Raw genomic sequence first — 21,532 nt, 5'->3', positions numbered from 1 at the left:
TCTCTCTCTGGCTTACTCCCTCTAGCTCCCTCTCTCTCTGTCTTACTCCCTCTAGCTCCCTCTCCCTCTGTCTTACTCCCTCTAGCTCCCTCTCTCTGTCTTGCTCCCTCTAGCTCCCTCTCTCCCTCTCTTACTGCTTCTAGCTCCCTCTCTCTCTGTCTTACTCCCTCTAGCTCCCTCTCTCTCTGTCTTACTCCCTCTAGCTCCCTCTCTCTGTCTAGCTCCCTCTCTCTTGCTCCCTCTAGCTCCCTCTGTCTCCCTCTCTCTCTGTCTTACTCCTTCTAGCTTCCTCTCTCTCTGTCTTACTCCCTTTAGCTCCCTCTCTCTCTGTCGTACTCCCTCTAGCTCCCTCTCTCTCTGTCTTCCGCCCTCTAGCTCCCTCTCTCTCTCTTACTCCCTCTAGCTCCCTCTCTCTCTGCCTTACTCCCTCTAGCTCCGTCTCTCTCTGTCTTACACGCTCTAGCTCCCTCTCCCTCTGGCTTACTCCCTCTACCTCCCTCTCTCTGTCTTGCTCCCTCTAGCTCCCTCTCTCCCTCTCTTACTGCTTCTAGCTCCCTCTCTCTCTGTCTTACTCCCTCCCTCTAGCTTCCTCTCTCTCTGTCTTACTGCCTCTAGCCCCCTCTCTCTGTCTTACTCCCTCTAGCTCCCGCTCTCTCTCTCTTATTCCCTCTAGCTCCCGCTCTCTCTCTTACTCACTCTAGCTCCTTCTCTCTCTCTTACTCCCTCTAGCTCCCTCTCTCTCTGTCTTGCTCCCTCTCTCTGTCTAGCTCCCTCTAGCCCCCTCTCTCTCTGTCTTACTCCCTCTAGCTCCCCTTCTCTCTATCTTACTCCCTCTAGCTCCCTCTCTCTGTCTAGCTCCCTCTCTCTCTGCCTTACTCCCTCTAGCTCCCTCTCTCTTTGTCTTTCTCACTCTAGCTTCCTCTCTCTCTGTCTTTCTCACTCTAGCTCTCTCTCTCTCTGTCTTACTCCCTCTAGCTCCCTCTCCCTCTCTCTCTCTGTCTTACTCTCTCTAGCTCCCTCTCTCTCTTTGTTACTCCCTCTTGCTCCCTCTCTCTCTGCCTTGCTCTCGCTAGCTCCCTCTCTCTGTCTTACTCCCTCTAGCTCCCTCTATCTATGTCTTACTTCCTCTAGCTCCCTCTCTCTATGTCTTGCTCCCTCTAGCTCCCTCTCTCTCTGTCTTACTCCCTCTAGCTCCCTCTGTCTCCCTCTCTCTCTGTCTTACTCCCTCTGTCTCCCTCTCTCTCTGTCTTACTCCGTCTAGCCCCCTCTCTCTGTCTAGCTCCCTCTCTCTCTGTCTTACTCCCTCTAGCTCCCTCTCTCTTTCTGTCTTACTCCTTTATCTCCCTCTCTCTCTGTCTTGCTCTCTCTAGCACCCTCTCTCTGTATTACTCCGTCTAGCTCCCTCTGTCTCCCTCTCTCTCTTACTCCATCTGTCTTCCCTGGATTTGTATATACAAGAGTGCGAGCAACAGGTGGCACTGTAGTGAAGAGCAAGCTGAAATTTGGAACTGGTTCACTGGAAAACTGAAGACTGTGCAAGATACTGAAAAATAGCAAACCATGCACCCTCAGATGAGCTAGGCTGCTATAGAGTTGCTTTGTGAGCAAAGAAAATTGCAGTCAAGCATTGCAGATCTCCTGCGAGACGCTGGCGAGTGTGAACAGCATGAGGAACAAGCTTGCACAGGGAGTGACAGTAAAGGTGAGAGCAGAGGCGAGGCTGCAGTGCAGATTGGTGTGACCCCATGTGTTAGGGTCACCCGGTGCAGTCCGCACCCCCCGCACCCTCCTAGTGACGCCACTGGTTTCGGGGTTTCACCCCTCATCAGCCAGGATAGCTTGACTCCAGTGGCATGGAGAGTACGGGACCCAGGTCTGGGCATACCCGTCCCACTCTATGTTACAAATGGAAAAAGAACAATTGATGTACAGAATGGTGAAATGAGTCATTCACCCCAGTACAGAGATCTGGGCCTAAATCCATCCTTTTTTTGTTCCCCATGCCATTTCAGTTTGAACCCAGCCATATGAGTTGGAGGGGTCAGGTATTTGCTACGATATATTCCGCTTATGCCCTCCTGTTGATTTAGGCGGGGGTCCCTTTTGAGACATTGACCATGGTCATCGACAAGAAGGGACCCTATGTGTTGGTCACAGGCAAGCCATATGGCAGACAGGTGACCCTAGGAGTGTATATGCCCCCGACCAACACAAGCTCATGTTTCTTGAATTGCCGTTTACTTCCCTAGGGAGTATTGTTGCTGATGCACTGCTATTAGTGGAGATTTTAATAGTGTCTTTCACAATGATCTTGATTGCTCGACTCCACTTCAGCCTGGTGCATTGACCCACAGGTTGGTGGCAGGGTTCTGCGACTGGCTACAGGCTTGGGGGCTTGAGGGTATATGGAGGATTCAGCATGGTGCAGTGAGTGTATACTCGTATTTTTCCCACATCTATCAATTGCACACATACCTAGATCAATATGTTTGTTTATCCAGGCTGTGCCACCACATGACACAGATGGAATATTCAAGCTGTACCTTTTTGGACCATAGCCCATTCTTATTGAGGTTCCAACCACAAGACTTTTGCCCGGCCATCCCTGCATGGTGACTGAATGCGGCTCCCTCCTAGTTGCCCCTTTTAGAGACTCCCTGCGAGGAGCAACATTGGATACTTTGACCTTAACTTGGTACAGCCTCTAACTGTTTGACCGAATGGGATGCTTTTAAGGTGGTTATCCATGGACACTGCTTGGGTCAATCAGTGGGTGTACCATCGGGAACTTGATAGGACCTGCGAAGACTGGAGGAAGTGCTGCAGCCTTTTGAACAGACATTAAGCGCAGCCCCTGATACACACACGAGGTTGAGGGCTTCGACATAGTGCTCTAGGGTAGCATTGGAGCATCTGCATTGCCACAATTACAGGGAATATATTCTCCAAGTCCATGAGGAAGAGGGGAAGGCTGGGATGCTGTTAGCCTGGCTTCTCAAACCCGAGTCACAGGGCACCCCCATTACTAGCTTGGAGGTCCCTGATGGTGCAAAGCTGTTTCGCCCTGCTGCTCTGGATAATTACCTTGAGATGCAAAAATGCTTGAACCCAGTGCTGACAGAATGGGTGAGGGCATACTTGGACCGCTTTCTGCGCTGGGTATTGTCTAGGGAGACGTGCGAGTTGTTAGGGGGTCCGTTAATGCCTCAGGAGATCAGGACGGCGTTCAAATATATGGCAGCTGGCAAGACTACAGGGCCCAATGACCTGCCTGCTGACTTTTACATGATTTATGGAGGGGGATGCTGCCTGCATCGACCAGGTAGGCTTTAGTGATCCCGCTCCCTATATCTACAAACCCATATACAACACTGGCTGGATTTTGTCCTCTTTCCACGCTCAAGATTGAGTTTAAAATACTGAGTAAAATCCTAGCAACCCACCTGTTGCCTCATATACAACTGTTCATTTACCCTGACCAGAACAGGTTTATCCCGGCCTGCAATACTTTTTTTAATCTCCGGAGCTTGTCCCACATTGTGTACATCCATAAATGCTTTCTAACTCTGCTGCAGTGAGCACGTTTGCCGACTTTGAGAAGGCATTCAACACGGTCAGGTGGGACTTTTTGAAAGAGGTCATGCAGGTAATGGACCTTGGGGCTTCTTGGATTCGATGGGTATGCCTGCTCACTAGTAACCCAATGGGCAGGGTAAGGACTGGTTCCGTGGTCTTGCACCACTATGACGTCCATCGCGTTACACGTCACGGTTGCCTGTTGGCCCCGCTTTAGTTCACCTTGGCAATCGAGCCATTGCTGGAAAATCTAAGAATGGAATGGGCAGTTAGGGGCCTTGCAGTGGCTGGCTGTGACCACATAGTCTTGTTATATGCTGATGACCTCCTGCTATACTTAGCGAGCAGGGTTTCGGATGCTGAGCATCGGATGTGATTACTGGAGGAGTTTTGTGTCCTCTCTGGCCTGAAGGTCAACCGAGGGAAGACATGCTTGTTCCCTGTGTCCCCTGAGCATGACTGACCCACGAAGGTTCCACTGGGCTTAGAATGGGCATCCCAGATGTTTAGGTACATGGGTATCCAGATTTACCACTGTCAGGGTGGCATGTGGGAGAGTAATCTGGGTGGGGCATACAGATCCTTGCAGACTTCTATTCCCTTCTAGAGCTCCTTGAAGCTCCCCATTATGGCCCGGATTGCCGTTTTTAAAGTGGTGATGCTCCCAAGGCTGCTGTATTTTTTTACGAGCATCCCAGTTCATGTGCTGAGGCCTGGCACCGATATCTGGATTCCCTGCCCCTGAAGTTGGTTTGGGAGGATAGTCGCCACAGAGGGGCTTTGTCCACCATTCGGTGCCCGTCGAGTGTGGGCAGTCTGGGAGTGCAAGAATGTGAATTACATTTTCTGGTGGCTCAGCTCCAATCAATGGCTCATTGGTTGAACAGTACATTTCATGATGAGCTCGGTTGCATTGGAAACCAGGGTGCGTTGCTGCTGCACTGCTCCACTCAGCTGTAAGGGCCCGGATGCTAGGGACGCTTGTGGCGGCAATACTCCACTGTTGTTGGCAATGTGCCTGATCCGCCAGTGGTAATGGGCTTTACACCCCTTCACTTCCCTTGTTCCACCTCCTGCATCTTCACCCATGTAACACTCAAGATAACAGCGAAGGATGAGCTGGAGTCCATATGGTTTCGAGAATGAACAGGCGCCCCCCGCACCTAGAGGAGGGGCGCTGTTGGAACTGGCCCTTCTTGCAGGGTCATCCCCAAACTTTTTGCTTCTTCCTCCCTTATTTTTCCTGACCCGTGGCTGTTGGCAATAGGACTCTGCGCACTTTACCACTGCTGATCAGTGCTAAAGTGCATATGCTCTCTGTGTAAATTGTATTGTAATTGGTTATCCATGATTGGCATATTTGTATCATCAGGAAGTCCCTAGTAAAGTGCACTGGGTGTGCCAGGGCTGGTGATGAGAAATGCTACTAGTGGGCCTGCAGCACTGATTGTGCCACCCACATGAGTAGCCCTAAAATGGTGTCTCAGGTCTGCCACCGCAGTGCCTGCATGCAGTCTGTGAACTGCCATGTCCTCCTGGTCAGTGTCCACACTGACCAGGCCTAACCCATCCCTTTTTGTGCACATTAGTCACCCCTATGGAAGGCCCAAGGTACCCCCTGGGCAGGGTGCAGTGTATGTGAAAGATAGAGAATGTACTGGTGCAGGTAACATGCTTTGGTAGTGAATAGCAGCCATTTTCGTTTTTCACAACTGTAAGGCTATCTTGCTCCATAGATTAACATGGGGGATGCTGGCTACAGTGGCTACCAGCATTTCTTCTAGTAGGAGCAAGATAGGACATAAGAGTCTAGTATCCCTGAACTCAGAATTTAATAACACATCTTTTAGAAAAGGTTGTTTTTAAATCCTGTGTTTGAGAACAGCACTTTTAGAAAGTTGCTGTTCTCTTGTCTGACCCTTCTGTGTGCCTTGGCCTGTTTGTGTATTGACTGTCTGGTTTGAGAGTGACAGGGGCTGGGGATTCCCCAGGAGGCTGGCTGAGTCAGCCCTAGGCTGAATGACTGCATTTGCAACTGGGGTGGTGGGAGGAGTTAGCACCTGGGCCTGAATAGGGCTGTTCCTGCCTTCCACAATGCTGGCTTCACCTCCTGCTGGGCGGCTGACGACCCCGCCCCTCACTCTGAAAGGAAAGGAGAAGCCAGGCAAACAAAGTGCTCAAGCATCACCCAGAACTGGTTCAGACCGGGCTCAGGGCCCACTTGCACAAAGAGAACAAAGACCTTTAGGGGTATACGTACAGGACCCCTGACAACAGAAAATTAGATCATCCTGGAATCAAGAAGGAACCTCTGCCAAGGAGAAAGCTGAAACTGAAGAAGGAAGCCTGTCCTGCTGTTGCTCTGCTGGTCTGACCTGCTGTTGCTTTGCTGCCAAGGAGAGGGGAAGGACTTTGCTGTTGTACTGTGTCCCCTGTCTTGAAGGAATCTCCAAGGGCCTGAGAAGAGCTGGCTCCCTGTTCTGAAGTCCCAGGAACAAAAGTACTTCACCCCCAGCTTCCCTGAACTCTGCTGAGAGAGTTCTGTCCTTCCTAGAGTGCTTGATCCAGTTGTGGGGCCTCTGTAAGTTGTACCTGGGCTGGGAAGCTTGAAACTAAGCTTGAGAGACTTTTGCAATTGAAAAGTTATTGCATCGCTCGCTGCAGAGCGCATCCGCTGCAGAGTGCAGTGCGAGGAGATTCCCGCCGCTACGAAGGCCGAGATCGTCGCAGCGCCTGTTGCCGCTGCCAGAGCCGTCGCATCCTTCGTTTGCGGGACGCACCAGACCGGTGCGGGAAAGTCTAACATCGCTGCAAGTGTCGTCGCAGAGCCTGTCGTCGCAGGGTGAGATCGCCGCACTGCTTGCTTGCGGACCGCATCACGTCGCTGCGAGTGTCGTCGCAGAAACCATCGCGTTGAGGAGCTGCGAGAGAGAAGATCACCGCTGGTTCGCGCATCGTCGCCCCCGGAGATCGTCGGAACTCCAAAGATCGTCGCATCATGCCTTTGCGAGAACAAACTTCCTACGGAACCTCCGCACCCGAATCCATACAAGTGGCCTTCCTCCCCATACAGACCGGATTCGTCGCAACACGCCCGCTGCTGCAGCGGGGCTGTCGCAAACGCCTCCCCAGGGTCTTAGGAGCAACGCATCACTTGTTTTCCACCGCACCAGCTTCTGCTTTTAGGACTTTGTCGCAACTAAAAGGTACTGTGAGTAAACGCGACGCAACTGTGAACTTCTCACGTATCTGTGGTTTATTTTATCGCAACCTGAAGAATTTTTATCGCAACCTTAAGAACTCTTTTGAAACCATATTCTTGAACTGTGTATGTTGGATTTTTGTCGTTTTGGTCTTGTGTAGTTTAGATTAAATACCTTTATTTTTCTAAACTGTTGTGGAGTCAGTTTGTGGTGTTTTCACTGTGTTACTGTGAGTGTTGGTACAAATACTTTACACATTGCCTCTGGTTAGCCTAGACTGCTCATGCCAAGCTACCTAGAGGGTGAGCAGGGGTTATCTCAGAGGGTTTCCTCCTTACCCTGACTAGAATCAAGGGTCCCTATTTGGACAGTGGTACCTACCCCTGCCAACTAGAGACCCCCAGTTCTAACAGGCGCCCTTAGTTGCACCACGGGGCTGAGCCTCCTCCGGGCCCCAGGACAAAAAGAAAGGGGGTTGGTGGTGATGATGTGAGGCATGACATGGAGAAACGAAACCAATGAGAAACTAAACTTGCCAAGTATTTAAGGCTGTGCCCTGGGGAGTTTCATTCTCTTGGACCCCTTAGGCTGCAGCCTGAGCTTCAGGAGCGTCGTTGACCACCCACCCACCTGGCAGAAGAGCGTGGCTTCATGGAGGCGGAGCGCTGACACTTAACAACAAAGAGCGTTGCACAACAATGGAGGTGCAGCCATTCCATGGACCCCAGGAGGGGTTAGATTCCACGTGTGTACTGGGTTGGCGGGGAGGAGGGACCGGCCTGACGGTGGTCCTGGGCTCTACTGTCCTAACCCACAACGTATGGACTGAGTAGTATCTTGGGAGGCTGCCTGTGTTCAGACACCCCGGTGGGCCGGTGCGGTATGCGGTGCCCTGGATGTCAAGTAACTGTTGGCTGTAGCGCGTTGGGGCCTGACGGCGCATTGTGCGCAGCACACTGGGACATTTGTGGCTGAGACGGCCAAGTTCAAATGTACGGCCAAGTTCTAGTGTACGGCCGAGTTTAAAAGTTAAAGTGTACGGCCAAGTTGTGTACGGTTGAGTTAAAGTTATAGTGTAAGCTTGTAACTAATTTCCTTACTGCCGTTGACATGTGATGCAGCTAAAGTGAGATGCTGTGAATAATTCTTATATACCCAAGAAGGGTATCTTTCTTTGGTAATAATCTGGTAAATTGCCCAAAGTAATATCAATAAAAGGCTATGCCGTGAACCACAAACCCTGATCCTGAGAATTATTGGGCGTAGTGGGCGGTAAGGTGAAGGATTTTGGGGAGGAGTTTATGTCACTTTGTGCGCATACTAAGAAGTAACTTTATTGGAAGAGAGGAATCCCATCCAACAACCGCTCAAAGGGAAGCAGCAACTGCCTCAACCCCTGCAAATCCTCTAGTGTGTAGACTCCGGACCACAGGATATGGAATCTTAATCGGGTGGTGGTTTGTGGTGACAATGTGAGTGGTGACAGCACAGAACATCCCCCCTGCCCTCTGCCCTCCCTCTTGTTTATTTCTTTATTTCTTTCTCTCCTCTCCTCAACTGATCATTCTGCGCCTCCTTCCCCCATTACAGTCTTTTGCTTGCGCTGTGAAATGCCTTCCTTTGGGTGTGGTGTCAGCCAGGGTGTGAATTCCTGATTATTGACCTCCTGTATTTCTACGGCCCACTCCACCCCTTTTCGACCCTCCAGCTCTAGCATCCTTGTTTAATTGCGACTGCGCACGGTGCTACCATAGTGATGACTATTTTGACCGGCTGCGTTGGTTATTCACCTTTGTACGCACCCTGTTGGGGTGAGCTGGATTGTGCCTTTACTACATTATGTTGCAATATATGAGACAGACTGTTTGCTCCCATGGGGGGTGATAGGGAGAGGAGTTCTCTGGAGTCTGACCCAAATTCCCCCAAACTCTATTTGGATGGGCTGTGCATTCGAAAGATGGTGTTGTTTGTATTAAATCTGTTCTCCATTATGCACTTCCAAGTTGTTGTTGAATTATGTATAATGCACTGAACTTCTGGCCCACTATGAGAGCCTTTTTATTTTGGATTACTATCATATACTGTAATTTAGTGCACTGTATTTTCTATTTTTTGGAAATGCCAATAACTATAGTTTAAAAAAAAAGTGGAGGGCAAAGGCAAACAGTCTGAGGATGACACTGCAGAAAGAGCCACTTTCAACAGTCACCATGTGGAGAATTTCCCTTAATAAATACAGATGATGAAAAATCTCTCAATAACCCTGTTAACTTTAGAGATAAAAGTGATGGAGTTAAAATGTTACCCAAATAGCGGTCTCTAGTATCAATAGCAATTACAATCCTCTTCTCATTTACACCCTAAAATCACCTTCCCTTCCAAACATTGTATTTCTTCTTTAATGGGCCTTCTTGTTTCTTTTGTCCTTGTTTATCGTTTGTCTGCTTCCTTAATGTCTGACTTATCTGTCGCCTCTACTGCTCACGCTGTCCTTTTGGTCACTGTCTGTTTCCCTCCCAGTGGTTCTTCCTGCAGTGAGAATTCAGAGTTTTCAGTCTTGAGCAGCCCATTGTTTCCCGACTCTTGCATGCCCACACACACTCCTTTACAGTAGTGCTATATTTTTAGACAATCGGCACAAACACTATTGGCATTCCTTGAGCTTGTCGCTTTTAGCGTGCAGGACATCTCATTGCATAAGGCCCTCCAATGAAACTCATTTCCTCAACGTCAGAAGGAAGAAATGATGAGTATACCTTGAGTGAGTTTGCAATAGCCCTCTCTACCAGTCAAAGGTGTCATTTGTTAGTAGCCTCTCAATAGTTTTTTTTATAAACTTTTTTTTTTCATTTTCACAAAACAGTTGGCAACATTACACTGTGATGTAATAGCGTTTATCAAGTGGAACTTAAAAGAGCATCATTTTCTTTACAGGGATCAATATTTCTAGGTGTCGACCACGAGGTGGCTCCCTTACTTGTTGACCCCGCTATTCTATTGTACTATAATTCCATAAATTGTCCTCCATACAGCCCAATCTCATTCAGTCACCATCACTCTCACCCATACCTGCAAACGTAGCATATGCTTCAGACATGTCTGAAGTCACTACAGGTAAAGTAACAGCACTACTGAGTTCTCTCCAAAGACTTTAGTCCTCAGTCAGCTTATCCTCCCTCCTGTTCATTTTCATTTGCACCTCGTCAGCCACCGCCCATTCCAAAACATCTCGACAGATGCCAACTCTCTATTGTCGGGGAACGTTGTCCAATCCAAGTGATGGCCGCCCTTCATTGCGCGAGGACCAGGGCCAATTGTGTAAATCTATAGGCCATCTTTCTCTTCTTTAGCCTTTTAATTCGGCCAAGTAAGCAAGGCAGTGGGGTTTCGCTGATGCTGAGGCATGTGATCCTGTGCGCCTCTGTCACTACCACGGCAAACGTATGAAGTCTGCTCCGTCTGTCCCACACTGTGGACAATAATTGGATCTGATGGGGTTTATTCTATGTGTTTTGGGGGCTTTAAAGGTCCTAGGAAGGAAATTAAATTGGGTCAATTTGAACCGAGCGTTGCCTGACACTGTACGTGTGATCCCTGCTACATTTGCCCATTCGCTATCAGTCAGCGGGGTCCCAATGCCCGTATCCCACGCTGCCCATGCTTTAGACAATGGGACAGTCGAAACGTGTCTCATAGACCTGTAAAGGTGTGTTATTAAATGTCCCTGTCCCATAGATACGTTCTCAATTGTTCACCATCTCTGTCCTCTGCCTTAAAAGGATGAAATGCTGAGCAAGGCACACAACATATGTGACTGATTATGCCCAAATCCTACTGTCCTTTTATAAACAACTGCCTGTCAGAAAATATCTTCTCCTTCATGATTTCCTTTGATAAAAGGCAGAGTGAAGACCATTCTCTCATTGTGTTGCTGCTAATGCCTGGATTTATTCTCCTATACCCCCACCTCCACCATCTCTCCCTCAGGGGGGGCAGCACGGCGCGCGCATGGGGAGGCGGGCACAAGGGGGGAGTGCGGACAAGGGCTGCCTAAAAAAATGGAACAGGAAGCAGGCAGCCAGGTTCCCCCTAAGCCACTCACAAGTCTCCAATGGAGCATTGTGAGTCATCTGAGCTCAGTGCCATGGTGCTCAGCCATGGGCTGGAGGGGTGGGAATGTTCTCCATGGAGAACCGGGCAGTGCGCATGACTGGTTTGGGCGGCCCGAGAGTGCCGACCAAACAGTCATTGCACACTCAGGAGTGGGCGAACCACTCCTCCACTGCCCTGCTGCTCCGTAAGCAGACAAGCCCCATCCACCTGACCACTGGCCCAAAAAAAAACAATGAATGGTAATAACTAAAAGTTATTACCATTTTATGTTTTTTCTTCTCGTGCTGCGAGAAAGCAGTGGGGCGTCGCTCCTCCACCATAGAGGAAGAGCCGCCACTGCTCTCCCTTCTGCCTTTGCTTTCTGCAAATACTTGTCGAGTTTTGATTTCTTTTATTTTAATTCGTGTCTTAAGTCGGAACTTTCAAAAGAAATTGTGTTTAGAAGTTTTTGAGTTCACGTTCGAAATTCCCAGGGGAATTCCAGCACTGCAATTAGTTCACAGAGATCTGTGAGTCATCCAAAATTTCCAATAGAGATTAGTGAACCTCCTTAATACTATTAGCGATCCTATCGTTCACAGGAGAATGTTCAGAAGTGCAATGAAGAAAGAGAGAAAGAGCAAATAGAACATACTATGAGAATGATGAAAACGAGATACAACAAAATAAAAAGAACTAAGTAGAAAAAAAGAAACAAAGCACAAACATAATCAAAAGGCTAAATAAAATTAAAATAAGAGGAAAGAGAACAAAGGAAAACGAGAAAGATTAAACTACCAAAAAGAAACTTAAGAACAAAATGATAGACAGAGCAAAAAGAAAAAACTAACATGAAATAAAAGATGAAGGAGGAAACAAAGCTAAGAATCAAAGAAAAGGAAAAGAACGAATAAAAAGAACGACAATAAGAGAAAAGAAGAGATACTAAACAGTCATCCAATAACAAGAGAAATAATTGCAGTGAAAGAAAGAACAGAGTGACTAAAAGAATGAAAAACAATGCTAGGAAACGACCCAAAACATTAGGATAATGGGATAAAGGGAGAAATAAGCTTGTTGTTGTGGGTTGTGCACTGCCTGTGTTTATCCGTATTTTCCGTGCTTCCAGGGTACCACTCCCCTCCTGGAGTGTATATGAATAATCCGTGAGTTGCAGCTCTACTGCTTGTAGGTCTGTCACCCTAGGCACTGGATTAAAACTGAACCTTATTCAGCCCGCATTTCATTCTTGCTTCAAAATAATATATTTATACTCCTTGTTTTCTTCAATATTTGGTTTATTCTTCCATCATGATTATCTATTCATACGCATGTTTCATTCACATGATTTTATCTTCATCTTCCAAATACATATGTACAAATTCCAATGCATTTCGGTGCTTTCTGCACCTTCATCAGGGAACAATCTGTAATTAATGAACAATCATAAACACCTTTGGTATCTTAACTGACTTTTACATATATATAACCGAGGTAGTTACATAAAGACAGCTTGCACCATCGAACCTAGTGGAAGGTCAAGAAAAACATAGTAGAAAACTTCATAAACACAGAACCCGAGAGATACATTCACGAGCACAACATGTAAAAAGCGCAGGCGTAAAATCGTATAGGGGAGAACGAATAATTCTGATAACTGATACTACTGTTAAGCATAAAAATTGTATATATGTAAAAGTCAGTTAAGATACCAAAGGTGTTTATGATTGTTCATTAATTACAGATTGTTCCCTGATGAAGGTGCAGAAAGCACCGAAATGCATTGGAATTTGTACATATGTAATTGGAAGATGAAGATAAAATCATGTGAATGAAACATGCGTATGAATAGATAATCATGATGGAAGAATAAACCAAATATTGAAGAAAACAAGGAGTATAAATATATTATTTTGAAGCAAGAATGAAATGCGGGCTGAATAAGGTTCAGCTTTAATCCAGTGCCTAGGGTGACAGACCTACAAGCAGTAGAGCTGCAACTCACGGATAAAGGGAGAAATGCCAACGTACTGGAAAAAAGAGCAACAAGTGTAATAATAGCTTCTGGTGTGAATTTCTAAAAATTGCTGTGGGTCAGTGTTCATAGTGTTTGTCTAAAGTAACCACGAGGTGGGGATGTTGGTAGCACGAGTCCTACCTGCCGATAAGCTTGAATGTAGGCAGACTGAGGGGGTCCCAGCCGGAATTGGGTCCGGGGGTCACCAGGGTTGTAGATTTTCTTTCAGGGCACGCTGTAGGAGAAACGCTGTTTGAAAAACACGTGCGTTACTGACAGGCGTGGGAATTACTCATTAGTAATGCGGGTGGAAAGAGCTAAATTGAAACATGTACTTACTCAATTTCAACAGTGCAAGCACTTCACACGGAGGCCGCCGGCGTCTATCATGAATCGCCGCGGTCTGGCTCCGTTGTTGTTATTGTTATTTCACCGACAATGCTGGGATAGCCATGTCATGGCAATAGAAAGCGGACAGAGACTGTATCGCTAGGTCTGGGATTGGTAGTTCATGCCGGGTTACTAGACTTGTGGGCCCACACACGGGCGGATCATGGGTTATGGACCCAAAAAGTGAATGTGACCATGTGGGTTGGAGTACGGTACAATGATATACCCTGCCTCATAATGTGAGACGCATCGAGTACAATGCCTGGGGATAACCTGTGTTTTTGAAAAAGCCCCTGAGAGGCAATGGATTATTTTAATTCCGAGACAGTGTAGAATTTAAAAATCATATGTACTGAAAGCCCATATGACGCGTGTAGCAGCGGGCGCTGGTATTAACAGGGTGAGTTGGTAATTATTGTGCGAATGAAAATAAAAATAAATATAAATATAAATAGCATGCGTCAGAAACGGCATGTCTCAGAAAGCATATCAGATAGAATATCTAAAGGTGTATCTACTGCAGCAGGACGGCCGAAGCAAACTGCTCAATTGTTGCAGGCACATATGGCTGGGTTTAAACTGGAATGGCATGGGGAGCAAAAAAATGATGGATTTAGGCCCAGATCTCTGTACTGGGGTGTATGACACATTTCAGCATTCTGTACATCAATTGTTCTTTTTCCATTTGTAACATGGAGTGGGACGGGTATGGCCAGACCTGGGTCCCGTACTCTCCATGCCACTGGAGTCAAGCTATCCTGGCTGATGAGGGGTTAAACCTCAAAACCGGTCCTAGGATGCTTGTTTCCAGTCCAGGGAGAACCTGGCCTTGTAGTTCGAACTGGACTGTTCCCATTGGGCGCAGGGTCAAGACTGATTTGCACATGGATGGGTTCAAACTGGAATGGCATGGGGAGCAAAAAACGCTGGATTTCGGCCCAGATCTCTGTACTGGGGTGAATGTATGACATTGCTCTGCATTCTGTCCATAGATTGTTCTTTTTGCAACGGTGCTGTAGGCAGTGTACCTCCACCCCAACAAAATGAGTTTCCTGCAGCATGGCTACATTGACCCCCCTGACACTATGCATAGTTATGTATGCTGTGCCGCTTAGCTGTAGACGCCATTCCTCTAATTTTCCAAGTCAGGAACTTAAGTCCTGGGAACGTGTCATGCATTTGTAAAACATCTCATCACCTGCCCCAAATCCACTTCCAATAACCCCGCTCCCCTCATAGCCCACAAGCCAGTGCTCATGGAAAACCCTGAGACAAAAAGCAATTCAACCATCCCCAAACACCCCCTCCCAAGGTAGTCCAGCAACCGCTGGATACCCAAACAACTGTGATGCAATCATGACGCAACTACCTTGCAGCAGCCACAAGATATCTGAGTGTCAGCCCCTGGGATGCCACTGCCCTCCAGACTAGAAAACAGTCCTCATCTGCCAGATGAGCTGGCAATAGCAGGGCAGGAGCAATAGGGCACATGTGTAAGGAGCAGATGGGGAGGGCACCCTGCACACCCAGGCCAAAATGACTGCATACAAAGGGCTTCAGGGAGAGGAAACCCATACATAACCACAAGACACATTAGTCACCAATAGGCTACAGTAGTCAAATAACTTCCTCAGCGGTTTGCGGTTACCACTGGGAGGTCGCCACTGCCTAGTGTTGAATCATCTGAATATGACAGTTAAGAGCATCTGCCAGAGGATTCACTTCTGACTGGGTCCTCGTGTCTCTGCATGATGATCTCTGCTACAGCCAGCAGCGTCACTGCTCTTTCCAGTTCAGTCTAGTACCTGGTCGGTTGCATGAGCAGCTGTTGCCAGGTGTATTACGGGAGCACTTTCTGGACGTACTGGTATTGACCGAGCCTCAGTCCGAATCTCCACCAAGCGACCCCCTGGCTTGTAGGCCTCCAGCTAAGGCTTCATCTGGGTCATTACAAAAGTGAGCCTTGCCATCCAACAAGATTATAAGCTGTGCCCAGAATAGCAATAAATATTGAAGGCCCTCCTCTCTTAGCGCCCGTTTCACTGCAAAGAAGGGTCTCTTTTGTGATTGTCCTGCAGCAGTAAAGTTCTGGAGCAGCGATTCCTTACTGTTCCCCACCTGGAGCGGGTCTTCAGTCCTTGACCCCTTCAACAGCACACCCCTGTCCTTGTAATGAGCAGCTTAACCACCCCTGGTCTAAGTGGCCGTCCAGGGGCAGGTGGGCCAGCTGGCACCCGGTGAACCCTCTCCAGCACGAAGAACAGAGTTCGCTGCATTGAGCCACCACATCCCTTAGTCAGGTCTCCTGGTATGTCATTGTTAGAAATGGTGGGCCTAATTTATGAGGTTTTGCAGTCCATACTGCTGCGCTGCCCGACGGCAAAAGAAAAGGGCAGAAATGTGCTGCATCTATGAGATACGGCACATTTGTGTCCTTTTCCCCGGTGCAAAATAGGCTGCAATGCACCAACGCAGGCACCTTTACACCATGATGCAAGGGTGCCTGTGTTGAGGGGATGATTGTTTTTGTGCAGGAAGGGAAACCATCTCCTTTTTGTGCCTAAGTTGCAGCCTTATGGGACTTTTACTCTGGATGCTTGGTAAATGACTTGGGAGTAGACGAAAGATGAGTTTAAACTACATAGCTCAGTCACTTCTCATTTCCTCTGCAGTTTGCAGGCCGAGACTTGTAAGTAAACAAGGGGGATTTTCTAGCAGGAATGACGAGCTGCCAGAAGAACTGCGCATCACATCCGGGCGTGTACCAGAGGTTTCACTTTCTACTAAAGACAGCAGCGTCACGAACGTCCTGAGGCGGTCGCATGGGGTCCCACTTGCTTCTGGCGCTCTTGGTGTTCGAAGGTAAGCTCCGTGAAGAGGTATTACTCCCAAGACAGGAATATTACTGCCTCGACGTGATCCGTGTGGTGGAAATCTGAGGTACTAGATATATGTCTCGTGATGGAACTGATTTCGTAGAGCTTTCATAATTTTACTAAAAGAAAAAATGTGGTAACTTCTCTTCAATTTGTGAACAGCAAAAAGAGAAGTTAAAAACGTCTCCTGCTCGCAGTGGGGAAGAGCTGTGGAACCGCACGGTAAAGATAGAGAGTGTAACCGAGTGTGATGGGAACCCGGACTTCTTTGTAATCCTCAGACTTTGACCCACGGTGTGAGAGAAAGGAAGAAAATAGTGAGTGGGGGAGAAAGAGAAAGATACGAAACCAGAGTCAGAGGCAGAAAGCAGGGATGAATAAAGGAGACAGCTAAAGGGACAGGAAGTGTAGGGCGGGCGAAGTAAGAGGCGTGATGTTGAATCAAGATTAGACGGCGTTGGTGTTCGTTAACCCGGCTTACATGAAAAACTTGGAAGCCTGGAACGCATCGTTTTTTAACACCATAAGAATTGTATAGAAGGGTACCCAGATACCACTATAGGCGTCGAGCTGCCAGAAAGTAGTGGCCTGTGAACCTTTTCTTACTTTACTTTTTATGCATGTCTGTATGTCGGTTCTGCCACCGAAAGAGGCAACTTAGATCAGACAGTTAGATATGGACTCTCGAGAAAGCCAGTAACTATTCACAATTATTCACCAATACTATCTGATGTAATGCAGTTTTGGTAAAATAAATTAAGTTGACTAAAATCACACATACTGTTACAAAAACACAGTCAGGAATGTTTCTCACTTGTAACATTCTGGATAACATATATCACTTGGCACTTCAACCCTTTCGTGTCATTACATAGAGCAATGACCATAAATAGGCATTTCTCTACTTTCTGTACTGCATTGACTTAAAACTGTTGAAACAAGTCCTGTTTACATGCCTTTCTGCCAGTGGGACAGAGGTGATTACTTTGTTTACAGACACAGGCAAATAAAGTGATCCAGATTTCTGGGCAATTTTCCACAGTAGCAGCAATTTCTGCCTGGACAGCTTCTTTCTTTTCCCAATTTTAATGTACTTCTCTCGACAATACACATATGTATTTCCTGCCTTTCTCCATCTCTTGTGTTTCAGATGTCCATATTTTCCAGTGTTCATAAGTCGTTCATGGTTGCATGTTGCGTTACCCAGGTGCATTGCTTAACAATGTAAATAGCTGCGGCAACAAGATCACCTATGTTGAATGTATTTGTAAAGCGCACTATCACCCGCGAGATGCCTATGCACCAAAGTGAATTTGTACTCCCAAAGTGGCTGCATGCAGTGTCTGTATACAGTGGCTTGGTAGTGCCTCTTCACACAGATGAACCATACTCCAAATGCACAAAGTGAGCAAGCTTAACTCTACCCTATAGGGAGGGGTTCTTTGCCCACTGTTACAATTTGGCAGAAATGTGTCTAAAGACAATGGGCTAGATGTACGAACAGTAGTAACAGCGATTACCAAGTAGTGCTTTTTTGCGAACTGCTGTTTGGTAATCGCTATTACGAAAGGTACAAAGGGGTTATCTAGCCCCTAATCGCAGGGGCGGCTCCTCCATTAGGGCAGAGGAGCGTCGCCCCACTGCTTTCTCGCAGTGCGAGAAGCAGAAACATAAAATGGTAAAACCACCATTTTATGTTTCTGCTTCTCGCACTTCAAGAAAGCAAAAGTGCTTGGTTTGAGGCCAGCGGGTGGGAAGGTCTGATGGAAAGCAGGGGAGGAGTGGCTAGCCCAATGCTGTGCGCCCTGTTAGGTTTGAAATTCCCCTCCCTGCAATGCACTTGTTTTATGCTATGTTAGGTTAGCAATATGGCGCTAAATAGACGCCATTTGTCTTCACGTTATGCAACCCACTGAGTTATCCCTGCAACATGTAAGCTTTCGTTACTCAGTGTGACTCGATTTTGTATTTCGTAATCCTTATTAGACTGCTTGGACTGTGCTCGTACGGGCCTCATTATTCAGTATTGCTTGCCTCAGCAGAACACTGTACTTTGTTATTATTTTTCCTTCTGTCCAAGGCTGCAACCCGACTCACTAATGAATAGGTTACTTTGCTCTTGCATACCAATTTCAATGTGTAACTCTGCTCTCATGTTAGGAGACACTGAGACTCGGCGCTGTGGCCTTGAGCTATAGATAAGTACGTACCCATCTGGCAGGTGGTAGCTCATCCCTCTGTGCCTCCTTTGTTCATGTCTGGCCGAGGCCAGTAACTTTCTACAGGGTGCGTGGTTGAAGGCTCCCAGGAAGGTTTATTATGTATTACCAAGTGTTGGGGGGTCAGTCCCTCGGCAGACATCTTAGGGCGCAGGTCTGATTGGACTCCTCTGCAGAGTAGATCTAATAAAGTAGGTTTGTATTCTCTAGTGTCTGACCGACTCTTCATTTTTGGGAAGGCATAGAAGGTGGTTGTAAGTAACCTGCGTGGCCCTAGAGGGCCCCGTCCTTCAGTTGGTGCCCGAACAGGTACCCCGCACGGTGCTCCTCTCACCCGTAATCGGGTTGCAGGGTTGGGGTGGTGTCAGGTCGGTTGGGTGGATCGGGGTACCCCACACAAGACCGAGCTCGGTTCTCGCAGCTGTCCCCCCCGTCTGATTGGACGGCTCCTCAGCTAGTGGTCACGAGCAGGGCTCCTGAGAAGGCAAAATCTTGGAGTTGACCATTTGGTCCGAAGAGTCGGCAGTGGAGAATAATTTGAATCGACCTATGTGCACCAGGTGAGTGATTTGGTTCTTGGGAAAATGGCACCATTCTTGAACGGCACGAGCCTCTGGGCTGTGTCTTGATTTAGTCTCTAGACTGTCTTGTCTGTAGTTTTTGAACTGCCTTGCTTGAATGACACGAGTCGACGGGCTGTGTCTTGATACGGTCTCCGGTTCGTTTTGTCTTGAATTTGGTGGGTTGGCAGACGCTTGAAAAGGCATAGAGTGTTTGTAAGCAGTCTATTGGACCAACTGGTAATTTGGCCCGTGTTTGAAAAAGGTCTGGGGCTGTTCGCGAACAATCTGCCGGGCCAGATGATGATTGGCTTTCACTTAAAAGGTTTAGGGCTAGAGCCTGTCTTCTAGAATCTGGTACCGTCTCTGGACTGACTTGTGGTTTGATTGTTGTGTTTGGGTGCTATGAGGTCTGTGGACCGACGCTGATGGTGGTGCTTGTGAAATGGTTTTTTCGAGTGAATAGTGACTGTGCTTTCTGGACCATGTGGTTTTGATTCGTGCATAATGTTGGTTATTTTACCTTTTCTTTTATTACAGTTGTTGGTGTTATATTTGACCATTAGGGACAGTGCATATGTCTTATATTCTTATACTAAGATGCCTTGTATAAGTAAGTTAGGATGTTTCGGATGTCGATGTTGTTTTACTAATGCTTGGTTGGGAGAGAGCCAGCCTGCACCTCCGGATGATACTCCAAATTTCGACATATACGTCAAACATGGTATTGGCCCAATTATGTGTAGCACATTGTGGAATAAATATACGAGGGACAATGCTGAGCTGCAATGGCCACTTACTGGCTTGTTTGATGAACAAAAATTGAATTTCCTGCAGGACAAATTGTTTGATAAAAGGAGTAGGCAGTCCATGTTTCATTCTTTAAGAGTGTGGCAGAAGGAAGCAAAGCAGCCATGTATGAGAGCAGAGAAAGAGTCTCAAAAGAGACAGACACAAACTATTACACAGAAAGCAGTAGCCTATGAAAGAGAAAAGATAGAGAAAGGTATAGAGTGCGCAGATAGGAAGTTATGACTACAGACCGTAGTGTAGTTCCTATATTCCCAATAGGCTCAGCGCATTGGAATAGTGTATCCTGTAGTTTAGACGTAGGACTGAAGTCAACTAGGTCTCTACCGAATACACTAAACTTAATTGTGTGTGTGCCAGCTAGCTCAGAGGTCACTAGAAACTTTCTCGAATGAACAAGAAGGGATTAGTTTCTGACACCGCTTAAAACATGACAACTTTGTTCCCTCAAGAATAAGAAATATATCTCTAGAGTAGCGGAAACAATAGATAGTTATTTCACTCAGTCGATCATGCATGCTTCGTTTCACCAGAGGTGCAGAGAAATAGAGAGACGGGCGTTTTCAATAAAAGGGTATTTATTGAACAGTCTTCTTTCTCAAGCATAAGAAATGAACTGCTGTGATCGTAATACTTGCGGTAAAGTACAAAGCGTACAGTAAGAAGAGTATTATAAAATATTATTGTAAAAGCATGATATGGTTTCTAAGCCATAAGATACCTACAATGCATAAAATACATAAAATACATACAGTGATAAATAAGGACCAAAAGTACTCAACTGGTGCTTCTAAAATACGCCTACCCCGGTGTACCTAACCTAGGTCTAGTACAAGGGAAGAAGTAAGTAGGGTGTAGCCTAGTTTTAGTATTATTTGCCAAGAATCTATTCCAAGAATTCTCTTAGGGTCTAATCAGCTCCGTACCTTGGTTTTAGAATGTAGGAGGTCTTGTATCTCTCTCTCAGGACTTGATTTCCCAGCAATCCGCAAGGGTAGCCTGGAAACACTGAAGCTGGATTTCTCGGCAGGAGAAAAGACAGCGTCTATCTCAGTGCGTCTACTGGAGGGTCGGCTTCCTTCGGCACTGGCTGTAGCAGGGCGCGTAAGGCAAGTAGATAGTCGAACTGCTCCAAACCACCGTGTGTTTGTTTGGACAAGTGTGGGCATATTTATACCTTGAAGGTGCCGAGTTTGACGTAAGATTGGACATAATAACATCATCAGAGACTTAATTCTCTGAAAACTCCATGATTTCTTGGATAACTTAATATTCATGCATGGGGAAGTCACTGACTGCTGAAGGCGGGTTTTTCCAAGAAATCGTTGTAGATTTTCGGAACTAGTGGAAGTAGCCAAGCCGTATTAGGACTACTTGAGCTATGTCTTAATATGGTTATGATTTCTATGCCTATATAAGGATACGGTATTTTATACCTATATAAGGGCATGAATCGGGAAAATTACACTAAGGTCCTAAAACGCTATACAACAAGACGGACAAATGTTATGTTGCTGGAGAAGAGGGTGATTAGTTGGTTGAAGAGCTTTTGGATTTTTGCCCCCCACCACCCTATGCCCCTGAACGGATATACCCTACGGTCCCGACATCCCAGTCTTTGGCTTCTGGTGCCGCTTTCTCTGGTGCTGCTGCTTCTAGTACTACTGCCTCAGCCCCAGCCCCACGTGTGTCTCCTCTACTCCCATCGGTCACAGGGGCAGGTGCCGTTACCTTCCCTGCCCTGTCTCTTGGCTCTGTCTCAACCGCAACAACCCCTTTCACCCTTACA

At 47.1% G+C, this 21,532-nt stretch overlaps 1 protein-coding gene across 1 annotated transcript in view; it reads left to right on the top strand.

The window, feature by feature from the left end:
- The first annotated feature begins 16,033 nt into the window (after nucleotides 1-16,033).
- The window catches only part of LOC144799890 (SLAM family member 8-like), a 68,323-nt gene continuing 62,824 nt past the window's right edge, over nucleotides 16,034-21,532 (top strand). Inside the window, exon 1 of the mRNA XM_078671497.1 lies at nucleotides 16,034-16,140. Coding sequence (XP_078527623.1) covers nucleotides 16,101-16,140 — 40 coding nt within the window. The 5' untranslated portion in view covers nucleotides 16,034-16,100. The remainder of the gene's footprint in view (nucleotides 16,141-21,532) is intronic.

The sequence above is a fragment of the Lissotriton helveticus genome, chromosome 12 (assembly GCF_964261635.1).
Source record: "Lissotriton helveticus chromosome 12, aLisHel1.1, whole genome shotgun sequence".
Taxonomy (NCBI): domain Eukaryota; kingdom Metazoa; phylum Chordata; class Amphibia; order Caudata; family Salamandridae; genus Lissotriton; species Lissotriton helveticus.
This window is presented reverse-complemented; position numbering and strand designations above follow the sequence as displayed.